The sequence below is a fragment of the Telmatherina bonti genome (genome assembly GCF_933228915.1).
Source record: "Telmatherina bonti genome assembly, chromosome: 6".
NCBI lineage: Eukaryota > Metazoa > Chordata > Actinopteri > Atheriniformes > Telmatherinidae > Telmatherina > Telmatherina bonti.
Genome location: NC_136624.1, coordinates 36,166,785 through 36,181,954, shown reverse-complemented (window position 1 = coordinate 36,181,954; position 15,170 = coordinate 36,166,785). Strand labels below are relative to the sequence as shown.

General features: G+C 40.5%; 1 protein-coding gene across 1 annotated transcript; it reads left to right on the top strand.

The window, feature by feature from the left end:
- tgm2b (transglutaminase 2b) lies at positions 1–12,471 on the top strand. Its single transcript, XM_079242892.1, has 13 exons — positions 1–139; positions 2,280–2,459; positions 4,049–4,267; positions 5,894–6,012; positions 6,313–6,441; positions 6,530–6,707; positions 6,865–6,997; positions 7,441–7,544; positions 7,627–7,866; positions 8,774–9,052; positions 9,147–9,307; positions 10,911–11,047; positions 11,608–12,471. The coding sequence occupies exons 1-13, from the start codon at positions 130–132 to the stop codon at positions 11,756–11,758; spliced, it is 2,040 nt and encodes a 679-aa protein (XP_079099018.1). The 5' UTR covers positions 1–129; the 3' UTR covers positions 11,759–12,471.
- Positions 12,472–15,170: the final 2,699 nt, after the last annotated feature.

Genomic DNA, 15,170 nt, shown 5'->3' with positions numbered 1-15,170 from the left:
GTCGTGTCACACCCACCACTATTGGTACAAGGAAGACTACAAATAAGACCGCTACAGACAGACGGACCTCTCTCCCATCTGAGTCGGAAATTAATTTAACACAATTCAGTTAAAAGTCCCGCAGGAGTCATGACACAAGGTAAGTCCTTTCATTACTTTCACATTAAAGTGCTTTCCAAGAGGAAACCATGCCACTATGACACGAGCTAAAGGAATTTACAAGTCAAATAGCGCAAATGTGAACCTTTATAGTCGTCTTATTCCGTTCAGGTGGCAAATTACATGTCCTACTCATGCCTGTGTGGATGTCTGAGGTTAAACTGGAATTTATAAGTATTCTAATGCTGTACAGTGATCCCAGTTGCTGCAGACAAAAACACACACTTTCACATCTTAATGTAATTTAAGCCGCAGTGCATGCTTCCTCACGTTATCCACTCCCAGGAGTGAATGCCCCAGAAGATGACTTCCACCCCCATGTTCCAGTTGATGGTAGCTGCACTGGGATCTTGAGTTGTAATAGCAGCTGAGAACAGCTGGCGCTTCTCCTAATTGATGCTATATTTAAAGGCTCACACAGTCCAACAAATAGTTTGGGTTATGCTGCAGAGAACACTACCAGAACTCGATAAATTCTTCAGAAATCTCTCAGTTTCATCCAAAGATCCACTAAGGGGAAAAGCTATTTATCACCTGGGTGTCAGAAAGTGAAGTGAAGAATATCTGAAGAGGAAAAACATACAATACATGCACTGACTTTGCAGTTTTTTTCTCCAGTCTGCGTATTTACTCATGGTTTTTATAAGTTAACCTTTCGGGGCAAATAAAAACAAATGTAAACAAAGCCTTGTTGGACATTCTAACACCATCAGCAGTGACACTTCCATGTGTGTGACATACAGACAGCATTCATCTGAAATGAAACGTGTTTGCTGATGGAGTCCTGAGGTCAGCATGGGTGTTTCCTGCAGGACTGAAAAGTTCTTTTTCTTTAGAGTTTACCTGTTTGTATTTCCAGGATTAAAACAGTGTTTACTGTACCAGTGACGAAACAGTGTGTTTTCCTTGTTTTTTTCCTTTTAAGGCTCATACTGGGCTTATTGTTGCTGGTGAGAAAGTTCATGGCTATTAGAGTTTGGATGTAGCCTCAGGATACACATTCTGTACCGGTTAGTTAGGGAGGCAGGGTCAAGGCTAGGGGGTCTCTGCTTTTGTCTTTCATTCTGGGTTTAGGTAATCTTACAGAATTAGCAGCAAGTCACAGCTTCACATAGCATACCATAACGGCTTCACTTTAAAGGACTCATAAAGCGGCACCTTAGCTACAAAAGCCAACTTTTAAATCTGATCTGCAGCAACAAAAATGTTGCAAAATAAATTAACTTTAGGTTTTTTTTATGGGTTTGGGTCACAGACTTGCATGTGGTATTAATTAGATAATTGCTTTCACATTCTGTAGGGGATTTTAATAGCTTCCCTTGTTTTTGCAGCGCAGCTGTCTTTTCCAGATGGTTCTTCACTCAACTATTAAATAATAACGAGACACTAGTGCTGTACTTACGTCTTTGTTCTGGCAGATTTTGCTTATGAGCTTATTTGCTCGAGAATATGGATATACTTAGTAAGAAAACTTTCATTTGTATACAACTTCTAAGATACCACAACATGTCTTCAATTAAGACCTGGAACAAGGTCAAGATCAGTAAAACTCCAGAACCGTGACACACAGCGAGTAATGTTCCCCCATGGACTCAGTGTGAAACAACAGTCTAGCGCAGCCTTGACTCCACTGCCTTTTTTAAACACAGAAGCATTACAAAGAGGTGGGGCTAACCGTCTGATATGCCCCACATCAGCCTGACCAGCAGCAGCCGAGCTTTTCCTTCAACCTGGAACTCAAACGTTTGGACTGTATTTGTCATGTTAGGCCCTGGAGAGCAGGAGCGTCTGTGTTTACGCATCTGTTGAATCAACACACACAGACGTGCCAAAAGTAAGTTATTTTACCAGCCAGTAAATCCCGCAGCATCCTGCAGTTGACAGCTTGATTTCATTTACTTGTAAGTGATTTCAAGATCACAGAGTAAAGAGACACAAACATTAATCAAACTCTTTTATAAGGTAGGGAAAATGATGTTATTATAAAAAGGAAGCAAAGGAACATTTAGAGGTGAAAAAACTGAAGTTAACAAACAATCACCTACAATGATGGTCTACAGTAGATAGAAGGAACTTTTATAGACTTATGTTTGTATTTCTTTGTTTTGTTTTCTGTAAAGCTCTGGACATCGATCGCTGGAACCTGGAGTGTGAGTTTAATAACACAGACCATCGCACTGATCTCAACGGTGTAGATCGACTCATTGTGAGGAGAGGCCAGCCCTTCTCAATCAGCCTGTACCTTCGCTCTGGAAGCTACCAGCCAGGGGTCACTTCTCTCGACTGCGTTGCAGAAACAGGTGCTGAAGCTCTTAAGTCATTCCTGTATACAAAAATGTCAAGTCTATGCTTTTTTCCAGACACCTCCCTGCTTGTTTCATGGCCACTGGCTCAGCTTTGTGTGTGAGAATGTTTATGGAAAAGCATTGTGGCTGCATCCTTTCATTCAGGAAGTCGGTGCACACTTGAACCCTGTGTGTGAGTTCAGTAACATTATTTTCCTTGTCACTTATTCAAAGATGTGAGGAGAAAAGGAGCAGCAGTGTTGATGGAAAAAGGAAAAGGGAGTGATCATGTTCGGTCATCTGTAATAATGAAGGGAAGTTTGGCTCTTTTCAAAGATTCAGTTCTTTCGACTCGGCTCCTTTAGAAGAATCGGTTCTTTAGTTTCCCAAATGACTCTTTACTCAGAGCTTCTATTTTAGTCTAATTGAGCAATTATGGCCCTGCGATGGACTGGCGAGCTGTCCAGGGTGTACCCTGCCTGTCGCCCAAAGCCGGCTGGGATAGGCTCCAGCTTCCCCGCGACCCTGAATTGGAATAAGCGGTTCGGAAAATGAATGAATGAATGAATGAATGAGCAATTATGAGTGGTTTGTTTGTAAGTATTTTTTTTTTTTTTCATCATAAGGGCCTTCATTTTGAGCGTCTTTTCATTAGAAAATTATCTTTAATATATCAACTAAATCTTTAAACAAACAACTGAACACAGAAACGCATCAAGCAAAATAATTAAATAAAGTCTAAATATTGTGACATTTTAAAATTAATAATTTCTCTTTTTTTCCTGACATACTTCCAGCTTTCCTGGTCTGTACCACTCCTTCTTCACTTAGTGGTATGATTCTAGTCTTCCTCCTATGGAACTGGCCACACAGCGTGTCAATCAAAATAAAGTCCCGCCCCTTCTAAAGATCCAGAGATGTCAGACAGGAATCAATTCTTCTGGTCCCCAACAAGAATTAGAACTGGCTCCTTCATGAATGACACATCACTAATCTGCAAGACTGCCGCTGGCTTTCACATCCTACCTTTAAGATGTCGTGCTCTTGTTAATCATCACCTCCCTAAAACATCTGCAAGTTTATACGAGTTTTATGTTATTGTTGGAAACCTGACATCATATCTTTATCATATTTGTCTTCAGAGTACAAACTGTCTATTCTTTTCATCTGATACTATAAATGTGACATAAGATATTAACTGTACAGCAACTACATTAACTAGTTCACTATGTTGCCTTGTATATTTAATTATATAAAATAAAAAATAAAGATAACTGTTGCGCACCAGGAAACGCAACTTTTTTCTTTAAAGAAATGTTTGCCAAGAAGGAAGCGTGTGTGTAACTATAGATAATGCTATCAGGTTGAATGTGAAGGGCAAGTGATCAAAAAGCTAGCTGTGGTTGGCAGAGTTGGATGGAAGATGTTGGAGGATTAACTCGGGTGGAAATAATTGAAGTAAGCTGTTGCGATCACACAGTTATGCTATCATGTATGTCCAAAGCAAACATTGAAGGGGTTGGGAAAACAGAGACACAAATGTTTCACTAAAACCTCTTTGCTTCAGACTTACTAATCTAACTTTGTCCACTGCTAACCCGTAGGTCCGGAACCCTCTGATCAGCATGGCACCAGGGCCTCCTTTGGTCTGTCCCCCAGCGTTGACACTTCCTGCTGGAGTGCTGCTGTCATCAGCCCCCCCGGGGACACGGTGGCCCTGTCTATCTGCTCTGCCCCTGATGCACCTATAGGCCGCTACACCCTGACCCTGGGACAGTCCGTACGGATTGAGTTCATCCTGCTCTTCAACCCCTGGTGTCCAAGTAGGTAAAACTGACCATGTGTCAGGCTGTGCTGGATCTTACTGAAAAGTGCTTTGATGATCACGTTTCACTCCTGCGTGGGCCGCAGATAACAGCTACTACTTTTCACTTTAATAATTCTTCTAATGACTTTGTGAGGGACCGAGCCGAAAAACCAGAGAAGCAGAAGAAATTTCTTTTCGAAAAATATAATGTCTACATTTATTTAACAGAAATATCAAAATAAATCTTTTAGTGTAATAACTTTGGGCCCATAAAAGAGGTCAAAGAAACAAACTTCAACATAGGCATCAACATAAGGAACTAAAACACTAACTGACACACAAGGGACTCATATCCTCCTGACTACCAGTAGTTCAATTTGTCCTCTGTGGAGGACCTTTGTAAATCTAAATATTTTTATCTCCCTGAATGCTACTGAACTAACACCTTTTGCTCTTTAAAGAGGACATTTAGTGCTTTTAAATGGTACCTCATTTGTGGGGGTGGGGCTTTGTGAACTTTCTTTCTCTCTTCAAGAAAAATGGCCTCCATTGCAACAAGCATGTTTTATGGGAAGAGCAAAAGTGCAGAATACTTTTCTTTGTGCTGATTTTTACTTGAAATTTTGTAGTTATATTTTTATTGAATATCCTATAAACACATTAAATTGTTTCTTAGATAAATATAACTATATTTTACCACAATATTTAAAAGTTTAAGCAATGTCCTCCGTAGTGGATATTTGTAGTTACACATTTTTTTCCCTTGGTAGTCAGGAGGATATATACACTGGCTGTTCAGGCCATTTTGACACAAAATGGCCTGAACAATACAATACTCTATACCAAATATAACATAAACTTAACTTATCAATGTAGTGTTACATGTAACCTGTTAAGACAATAAACTAAACAATCTGAGATTCCTAAATAATGCAAAACACAACTGACAAACAACCACTAGAACAGGGGTGTCAGAATCCAGTCCTCGAGGGCCGGAATCCGGCAGGTTTTTGTTGTTTCCCTCCACTAACAGCTGATTCAAATCAATGGATCCAGCAGCTTCTTGTCAACCTGTCTGAGTGTCGGTCAGGTGTGTGTTGGAGAACAGAGAAAACAAAAACCTGCAGGATACCGGCCCTCCAGGACTGCAGTTTGACACCCCTGCACTAGAAGAACCTAAACCCCTCCTACACTTCCCTCCTAAAAAAAGATGGTACTGCCCAATCAGGCCTCCAGTGCAGCCAGGACTCTTTTCTTTGGCAGGCTTGGGAACTCCACCCAGGAACTGGCAACTCAAAAGGAAAGTATATTAACTGAAAGCAAAGCAAATTAACAAGGTGACAAAACAAGTTAACTAAACGTGTGCACCCAGTTAGTTAACCCCCTGTAAACCCAGCTAATAAAAATATGAAAAATGATATTTGATGTGTATGATGTGTATGAAGTGTGTCTTTCAAGTATTTAGATAACTAATTGAAAAAAAAGAAAGCTACCAGACCTTTACTGTGTGGCAGCCCATGCTGCCATCACAGACTTATATAAGCAAATATTAGTTTTTAAGAAATGCACACCAGTACAGCATGAGTCATTCTCCAGTTACAACTTGTCTGACAACATTATTTGTATTTTCTCTTGGCAACAGAGGATGCAGTGTATATGGACAATGAGGGGAGTCTTGCCGAGTACGTTTTGTCCCAGGATGGAATCATCTTTCGAGGCAGCTACAAACATCCCATACCTACTCCCTGGAATTTTGGCCAGGTACCGAGACTGACAGCAATGATGTCAGCTTCACTTAATCATACGTACAATCAACCACATGAGCCAGCACTGTGTCAGAGTTTAAGTTACACTCATTTTGATAAGACACAAATATCCACCTAATGTACGATGTGTTACATCATCTCCAGAACCTCAACAAATACATCTGATTGTAGACTTTTTAGTTGATAATGGGAGCTTTTCTTTCCAGCATGACTGTTCTAAACATCTGCTTTTGTGTCTATTCATGCTTTTAATCACAGGGCATAAATAACTAATGTGCATTTCGCCGTGTTACAGTTTGAAAGTGGAATCCTGGATATCTGTCTGAAGATCTTGGATATGAATCCTAAATGTCTGCGTAATCCTGCCAAAGACTGCTCCGGTAGAAGAAATCCCATCTATGTCTGCCGAGTTCTAAGTGCCATGGTAAAAGACTCAAAACTGCATCTTAAATGGAAAAAAAGCTGATAAATGTGTAAAAACAGGCTGGAATCTCTCTTTGTTTGCCTGGCAGGTGAATTGTAATGACGACAAAGGGGTGTTGCTGGGGAAGTGGACAGACGGCTATGAAGGAGGCGTGAGCCCCTTGTTTTGGCGTGGCAGTGTGCAGATTCTGCGTAACTGGGGCACACAGGCCTGTCAGCCTGTTCGCTACGGACAGTGCTGGGTGTTTGCTGCAGTGGCCTGCTCGGGTAAGATAGGGCTGAGCTCATCTACTGCCTCAGTCAGTCTCAGCCGTATCTTTAGACAGCACACGCCTTTTGTCTCGAGCAGACGCAGCATGACATCAACTATGGAAATGCTTAGTTCTGATATGTATTTTCTCCTCTATTGAAACTCTTCTGTCAGTTTCCAGAGCTCTGGGCATTCCCTGCCGAGTTGTAACCAACTACCTGTCTGCTCACGACACAAACAGCAACCTGGTGATCGAACGACATGTCAATGAAAACGGGGAACTCATTCAATCCAAAGAAATGATCTGGTAAGATCCCACTGAAATATTTACAGGGGAACACATTATGTTATGAGCTGTCATAAATAAAGTGATTAGGTAGTTGTTGTAAGTTCCAACGAACCATTTAAAATATGAGGAATATACATATCTGCTACAGAATGATATTACATAGGTAAAATAAACATGGAAAGATATGTTTATAAAAATTAAAATAATTCAGCTTGTTTTTAAAAAAAATGACAGAAATCTCAAATTACTTTACAATAAAAAGGTAAACAATTGCTGAAAAGAGCAAACAGAATAAAGCATGTATGGATTAGATTATCCATCCATGGTGCCTCCTGCCTCTCGCCAGACAACGACGGCATGGATGTGGAATGTGTCGTGTGAAATCAACCAGTTTACTGCAGTTTGAGACAAGTACAGGTGTTCTATGTTGTCAAGTTAATGGTGTGTATTGTTTATTGCAGGAATTACCACTGTTGGGTGGAGAGCTGGATGACCAGGCCTGACCTTAAACCGGACTTTAACGGCTGGCAAGCCAGTGACCCAACACCCCAAGAGAAAAGTGAAGGTAACATGGACTTCTTCTTCTTCTTCTTTTAACTAAGAGAACCCAGCAGGTTTAGCGTCCTGACATTTTCTCCTCCCCTCAGGAGTGTACTGCTGTGGCCCCATCCCAGTCAGGGCCATCAAGGAAGGAGAGCTGGCTTTTAAATACGACGCCCCCTTTGTCTTCGCTGAGGTCAACGCTGATGTCGTCACATACATGAAGAAGGAAGACGGCAGCACCTCAGACGTCACCACCATTGCACTGGTGGGCCAGAAGATCAGCACCAAGAGTGTGGGCAGCGACACCAGAGAGGACATCACTCATCTCTACAAGTACCCTGAAGGTAGCCATCCCTGCTGGATGTATGGATATTCATCATTCTGTATGATCTTTTTACCATACTTGTGGCTAAAACTAAACTGCCATTCACATCTTCTTTTTTTTTTTTTTTTTGTCTCGCTACTCTTGATTCAGGTTAGGGATAGTGCCCGACGAGGTGTCCATTATCAGAAATTAATGGGCGACTCGGAGCGTCCATTAATTTCTGATCATGGAAACCTCGGAGGGCATTATCCCGCTTATACCATGGTCACTCACAAAGGAAATAATATAAGATCAATTACTAATGTTGTTTTTGCTATTAAAATAATGTTTTTCACAAGAAAGGGCAGAGCAGACTATTTAATGTCTTTTGTTGTGGCGTTTCCAAGGTAACCGGCTTTGAGAGCACCTGCAGCGCATTCGGCAGCAGACACTATTGCAACAAATACCCGATGATGTGCCCACGTTGAGGCATGGGCTTCGTCAGGTGATCGAGTCTGAAAGATAAGAGTGTTGAACGGAAGTGCCGTCCCCCTCCTCTTAACGGATTCCAGTGAAAATATGAGTTTTCTGCCTGAAATGCATATTTCTTCACAATATGAAGGAAATCGGGGAGGATGTTTATCATGTTTATGTGATGTCTGACGTTGTCAGTCCAGATATTCTTTCTGCCCGTTTGTCGCTAACATTTCTGTTGCCACGGTTACCAACTGCTGTTTGAGCCAGCGCACTGACTGAGAACTATTGGGCGATTTGACGGAACTTTTTTTAACTGGTGTCCAATATTACTTTTTAAATGACAACCTGCAGCCAATCAGAATCGAGTATTCACCCATGCCATGGTATAAAAAAGGTTAACTGTTCTGGATGACAGCACTTTAGCTTTTAGGTCAGTGTCATCCACCATGCTTCTGCTTCTACATTCCCAGGATCAGATGAAGAGCGAGACGCTTTCAAGAAGGCCAACCACCAAAACAAGCTGCTCCAGCAGCAGCAGCAGGGTCAAGGCCTACTCCTCACTATCAAAGTGACATCAGACATGAGGAAGGGCTGTGACTTCGATGTGTTTGCCGTCGTTACCAACAACACGCAGACTGACAAAAAGTGCCGCCTGGTACTTGGATCCTGCGCTTTGTCCTACAATGGCTTTTTAGGAGGGAACTGTGGCTTTAAAGACTTGTTGAATGTTGAGCTTTCACCAGGAGCAGGTAAGCCACGTCATTGCGCTGCAGGTACATGAGATTGATGCTAAAATGGGACTGATCACAGTAAGGCTTATATGATTTCTATTTGTCCTTTCAGAGAGAAAGGTTCCACTACGACTGAACTACTCAAAGTATGGCAGCCAACTGACTGAGGACAACCTAATCCGTCTGGCAGCTCTGCTGGTGGACTACTCCACTGGAGAAGTGATGTTGGCAGTCAGAAATATTGTGGTGGATAATCCTGAAATTAAAGTCAGAGTGAGTACAATGCAATACAATACAACTTTATTTATAAGGCACTTTAAAAAAGTACTACAATAAGAAGTTGTGGAGAAAAAAAAAAAAAACTAACTAAAAGTTTAGCTGGTCATGCAATCTAATCGGTCGTTCAACACTCCTTGTGCTCCAAAGCACAAATAAACACATCTACACCTGAACACAACTCCATGAGAAGGTGATGGAAGTGGTGGATGATTGTATTTGTAGCATATATTTTAACAACAAATAGAGACTATAATTAAAACTAATGTCAACAATCTGGTTATTGTTTTATTAATGTGTTGTTATCGGCTGTGGTTCCCTTGCATTTGGCCAAAGGTAGCAGCCTAAAAACAACTGCAAAAGGAGAAGAACAATAGGAATAATCCAAGCAGAAAACCGAGCAGAAAAATACACCACCTTTATTAATTAATTAATATTAATGATAATTTTCTTTAAAGAATCAAGACAACAGAAGCTACAACTTGCTGTCGTCTCCACCCCAACCAATCGAGGCAGATGGCTGCCCTCCCTGAGCCGGGTTCTACCAGAAGTTTTCTTCCTGTTAAAGGGGAGTTTTTTCCTTCCCACTGTCGCCGCGTGCAGCTCAGGATGGGGGATTGGATCAAAGTCATGATTCAATGCAATCAGTTGGTTTCTATTATAGGATATGTATGAATTGGCTTGAAATTATGTGTATGTTTCGTGTATGCAAAGTACCCTGTGACAACATTGTTGTGAAGTGGCGCTATACAAATAAAGCTGAATTGAATTGAATACAACTGGGATGTTTGAAAGACAAGAAATCGATATGAACAGAAAGATTTTTGTTTATGATCAGCTTCTCCTGTGAAAACAGCTGAGAAGTGAAGCAGAACAGTTGCGGGAAAGGAACAGTGAGGAATAGTGTAGACTGTCTGCGGCTGAGGAGGCATGGTAGACGGGGTTAAGCTGGTTGCACCAAGCAGAAGCAGGCTGACGGTCCTGACAGAGTATAACTTAATGTTTCATGACTTATTAAAGATTCAGCCAAATAATTTTAAAAACACATTGTCTGAAGTATGAACTGGCAGGAATTGAATGAGGCCATGGCAGATGCACCGCAGAGGTTAAGTCTGACGGTGTTTGGTGTGCAGTCGACTGTCCAGATGCGATAAAACCGGATACATAAGGAAAACCGTGGATGAAGATCATTCCAGCTCATTTCTGTTTGACCTCTTAAACTCACTGACACAAATGAAGCTTGCCAGAAGTAATTCCTTCTTTGCTATGCGATGAACTTTTGTTTCATTTCGCACATTTAACAAGTAAATGTTTTAAGATGGCTGGATATGAACCGCACACACACCGCTGTGTGCAGTAAGACACTCTTATCAGATGTACAACCAATGAATTTTGGAGATTTTTTAAAGTCTGTTGATGTTCAGAAAATCTCAGAACTAAACATTTAATACCATTCAGTAGAGTCGTTACAGGTTACAGCAAGCTTGTTCAGTACATTTGCAGACCGCCATCTCCTGCGTTTCTGTGCGTTCAATGAGTTTTAACCAAAAAGAGCTGAGAAGTGCAAAATGCGAGACTCAGCAAGGTCTGTGTCCTACAGATCCTGGGTGAACCAAAGGAGAACCGGAAGCTGGCCGCGGAGATCACGATGCAGAACCCGCTACCAGAGCCACTGGAGAACTGCTGCTTCAGCATCGAAGGGGCCAACCTGACTGGTGGTCATGTGATCTCCGAGAGGTCAGATCAGATTATTATCATCCAACTTCAAGTCAGTTATTCAGAGAGATTTAAAAGAAACAAACAAAAAACTTGCAAGACAGAAATGTTTGTTTTCCCAGTTCTTAGTTAAGCTTTCGTCCTGTTTAATGGTTTGCTGCTGTGGCTTCAGTGCAGCAGGATACAGAAACATAGTCCACAGAGGATTACTGCAGACAACACGGCATTTTAAAATACTGAATTACTAGTGAGGTGTTCTACTGTTCCACTGTAGTCTCTGTGAATCTATTTGTATGTTTGGACACTAACAGCTGAGTACAGTTCATCCAGCTTTTTAGTGCACAGTCTCTGACAGCCTGACTTGTCGGCAAAATCCTCTTTAATGCTCCATCCTGTTGTTTAGTCTCCCTGTTCTGTTGAGCAGTTCAAACACTGCAGCCCCGTGTGCATCATTTCCACAAATAGTCATGCGCGTCATAAGTCTTGTTACAGATGTAACTAATCTTGCAAATGTTTAAGAAATCTAAAGTTCCAGCTGTCATTTTCACCATAATAAGAAAAGCTAAATATTTACCTTACAGGTTGAACTCCACTGTGGGACCTGGGGAAGATGCCAAAGTTAAAATCTACTTCACTCCCACCCATTCTGGGCTGAGAAAGCTGGTGGTCGACTTTGACAGTAACAAGCTGTGCCACGTCAAGGGCTACAGGAATGTCATTATTGGAAAATAAACACATGTATTAGCAGTTATATAAACATAAGAAAAGACACCCTCTCTTTGCACGCTTTAATACTCCCATGCCTGTTTGTTTAGATATATTCACATCCTGTTGTAGAGGGACTGTTTTGCTCCTTTTTAAAGGTCACATATTATGCATTTTTTCCAACAATTTCATTTGTTTTTCAGAGATCAAGCAACATTGTTTTCAAATTGTATAACGTCAAATTCGGCTTTGCTTTTTAATTTCAGCCATTTCAAAAGTGGCTCTAGTGAGCTCTACTGAGAACGGGCTGTTTCTGTGTGTCAACCTGTAAATGTTCATGACTGCTGACAGTGGTACCTGTCCGATGCAGCTTTAACTGGTGCCTGCTGTGGGATTTTAGAGGGCGATCTCAGCTAGCCAGGGAGCGGGTCGATGGCAGCATCAACTACTGGGGTGTGTGGTTATTTCCCTTCATGAAGTCACAAAGAGCTAAAGACTCACCTGTTTGTGTAAACTTTTGCTAAAAAGTGGAGCAAGCGAGGTGGATGAGAAAATTTTTTCTCATTTTGTGCTTCATACACAGGCTGTGGAGACACATGACATCACTAGAAAGTAAATTTTGCATAATATGGGACCATTAAATCTAAGGAAATACTGTAAACGTATGCAAAACCTAAAAAAAAAATAGTTTCCTGTTTCAACTGTTTTGTACTGTTTTTAAAAGTACAATTAAAAAGACTTCACACACCTTGTGAGATCATGTCAGGAACTGGTTTGAATCTGCACTCTGCCGTTTATTTTTTTCTTGTGCATGTTAATCAGATTGTCACACTATTCTAGCTTCATTGGAGGTCAGACAGAGTGGTGTTTATGAGGTTGTATTATGTGATCATGAAGAATATTTATTTGATCAATTATAGGATAGCTGTAATGTGATAAACATTCATCTGCAGAAATATCCATTCTCCCTGTAAACATGTTGCTCCAAGTGTTTCTGCACATTGTCTCACATATAAACATCATATTCACACCCTGCATTAATTTGAAATAGAGCTCCATCTTATTGTGTACTTCTCTTCTTGTAGCTCAGATGCACATCACATTAAATATGAACTGCTGTTGTGATGTGACATGTACAGTTCTGATCTTTAAAGGACATAAAACAACGCATTTCATTCTTCACCGCTCATAAAGAAAGACTGGAATCTAAGTTAGATGTTTGATATAATCTCAAAACTAGCAGTGCCAAAGAGTCATAAAAAACAAAACTTTAACATCTTAGACTTCCATTTCTTGTTCCCATCTTTTCCCTTAATATATTCACCTACTTTGGGCCCCTAAAAAAAAAACAACTTCGTGTTTTTACATATGTGTCACTGCATGAAGCTTGCCTGGCGATGGGCTGTCCAGGGTGGACCCTGCCTTTCGCCCAAAGACTGCTGGGATAGGCTCCAGCTTCCCCGCGGCCCTTAACCAGACTAAGCGGTTAGGATAATAAATGAATGCATGAAGCTACAGCAAAACTATCAGATCAGCAAATCTATATTTTGAAAGTGTTTACAGTTCAAATGCCAGAAATCTTCAGAAACAGCATGAAATACAGCTGCAAGTTTGCATGGTGCAGTTGGCCTACATTTGGCTTTTATAAGAAACTTTGTTTAGTTCCTGTTTCAAATATGTTTACTGTCCATAAAAACCTTCTCTATCACTACATTCAGTATGCAGTCAGTACAGCAACAATGCATGAACAAATTTGTTCACTTGCATGAATAAGTGCTGCTCTCTGCTGGTCATAAAGATTTAACTTATTACTGTTTAAAAAATGGAGAACAATACATGTACACATTTTGTGAAACCTGAAACTAGACTTTTAGGTAAAGAAAAAACACTGTAAAATGTAAATAAACAGAAAACAATAATTTGCTAATCCTGTTTAACCTATATTCAACAGAATACACTACAAAGACAAGATACTTTATATTTTTACCGATAAGCTTTGTTTTTTGCAAATATTCACTCATTTGAAATTTAATTCCTGCAACACATTTCAAACAGGTGAAACAAGGTGAAAAAAAGCTCAAAAATGCCTCCACAGGTTCATTGGAACCATGTGGGTGTCATGATTGGGTATAAAAGGAGCATCCGCCGAAACATTCCCATCGTTTACTAGCAAGGATGCGCGAGGTTCAGCATTGTGTGCTAGCAAATAGTTCAACAGCTTCAAGATTTTTTCTCAATATATAGTTACAAAGAATTTAGGGTCTACATCTACATTCTGCAAAATCATCAAATGATTCAGAGAATCTGGTGAAATCTAAGTATGAACTGCTGCAGTAATGGGATTTCTGACACCCATATGAAATTGTTGAAGCTGAAAATTATCACTGAATGCTCATGAACCCTGATCCCTGAGGCAGGACTGCATTAAAAAACATCATTGTGTCACCATGTGGGTTCAGCAACTCTTCAGAAAACCCTCATCACTTAACACAGTTTGTCGCCATGTCTACAAATGCAAGTTAAAACTCTGCCATGCAAAGCGAAAGCCAAATCTCAACAACACCAAGAAAAGCCAAGAGCTTCTTTGTGACCTGAACTCATCTCAGATGGACTGATAAAACTGGAAAAGTGCTTGGTGGTCCGATGAGTCCACATTTCAAATTTGTTCTTGGAAATTGTGACGTGTTTTCCTCTGAAAGAGGAAAAAGAGCAACATTTAAAAGCCAGCATGTGTGATGGGATGGGGGTGTGTTAGTGCCCGCATGGCATGCATAACCTACTGTGCAGGCACCCTTAATGCTGAAAGGTACATGCAGGTTTTGGAGCAACATATACTGCATCCAAGTCTGTCAAGGACATCTCTACTTATTTCAACAAGACAAAGCCAGGCCACATTCTGCAGGTTCAGGTTCACAGAGGGCATGTACCAAACTGTACAGCCTGCAGTCCATCTCCCACTGAAAATTAGTTTCACATCATAACAGAGAAAGTTGAGCAACTTAAGTTTTACATCAATCCAGAATGGAAAAGAATTCCACCTACAAAGCTTCAACAATTAGTGTCTTCAGTTCCCAAATGCTTAGTGAGTGTTATAACACGGTCGTAAACATAATCCTGCCGCAGCTTTTTTAGAACATGTTGCAGACATCCAAGTCAAAATGAGTAAATAAGCACAAAATAAAATTTAAAAAAAGTTTAAACATATAACATCTTGTTTTTATAGTTTTGTTTGATTGAATAAAGCTTAAAAGAATTGACAAATCACTGTAGTCTGTTTTTTTTTTTAACATCTTACACAACATCCCAACTTCATGGGGAAAAAAAACGGAGCTTTGTCTCACAATTTGTAATTTTAAACTCTGTAAAATATAGTGGAATAAACACAATCAATGGCACACACAAGCTTTTAAGGCAAATAAGAATAAAAACAGCTTGAGCA

Excerpts from the sequence above, each read along its gene's own strand:
- tgm2b (XM_079242892.1), top strand. Across the intron at positions 6,708-6,864 it reads TGCTGCAGTGGCCTGCTCGG|TTTCCAGAGCTCTGGGCATT; the intron begins GTAAGATAGGGC and ends CTCTTCTGTCAG. Across the intron at positions 11,048-11,607 it reads GGTCATGTGATCTCCGAGAG|GTTGAACTCCACTGTGGGAC; the intron begins GTCAGATCAGAT and ends TTTACCTTACAG.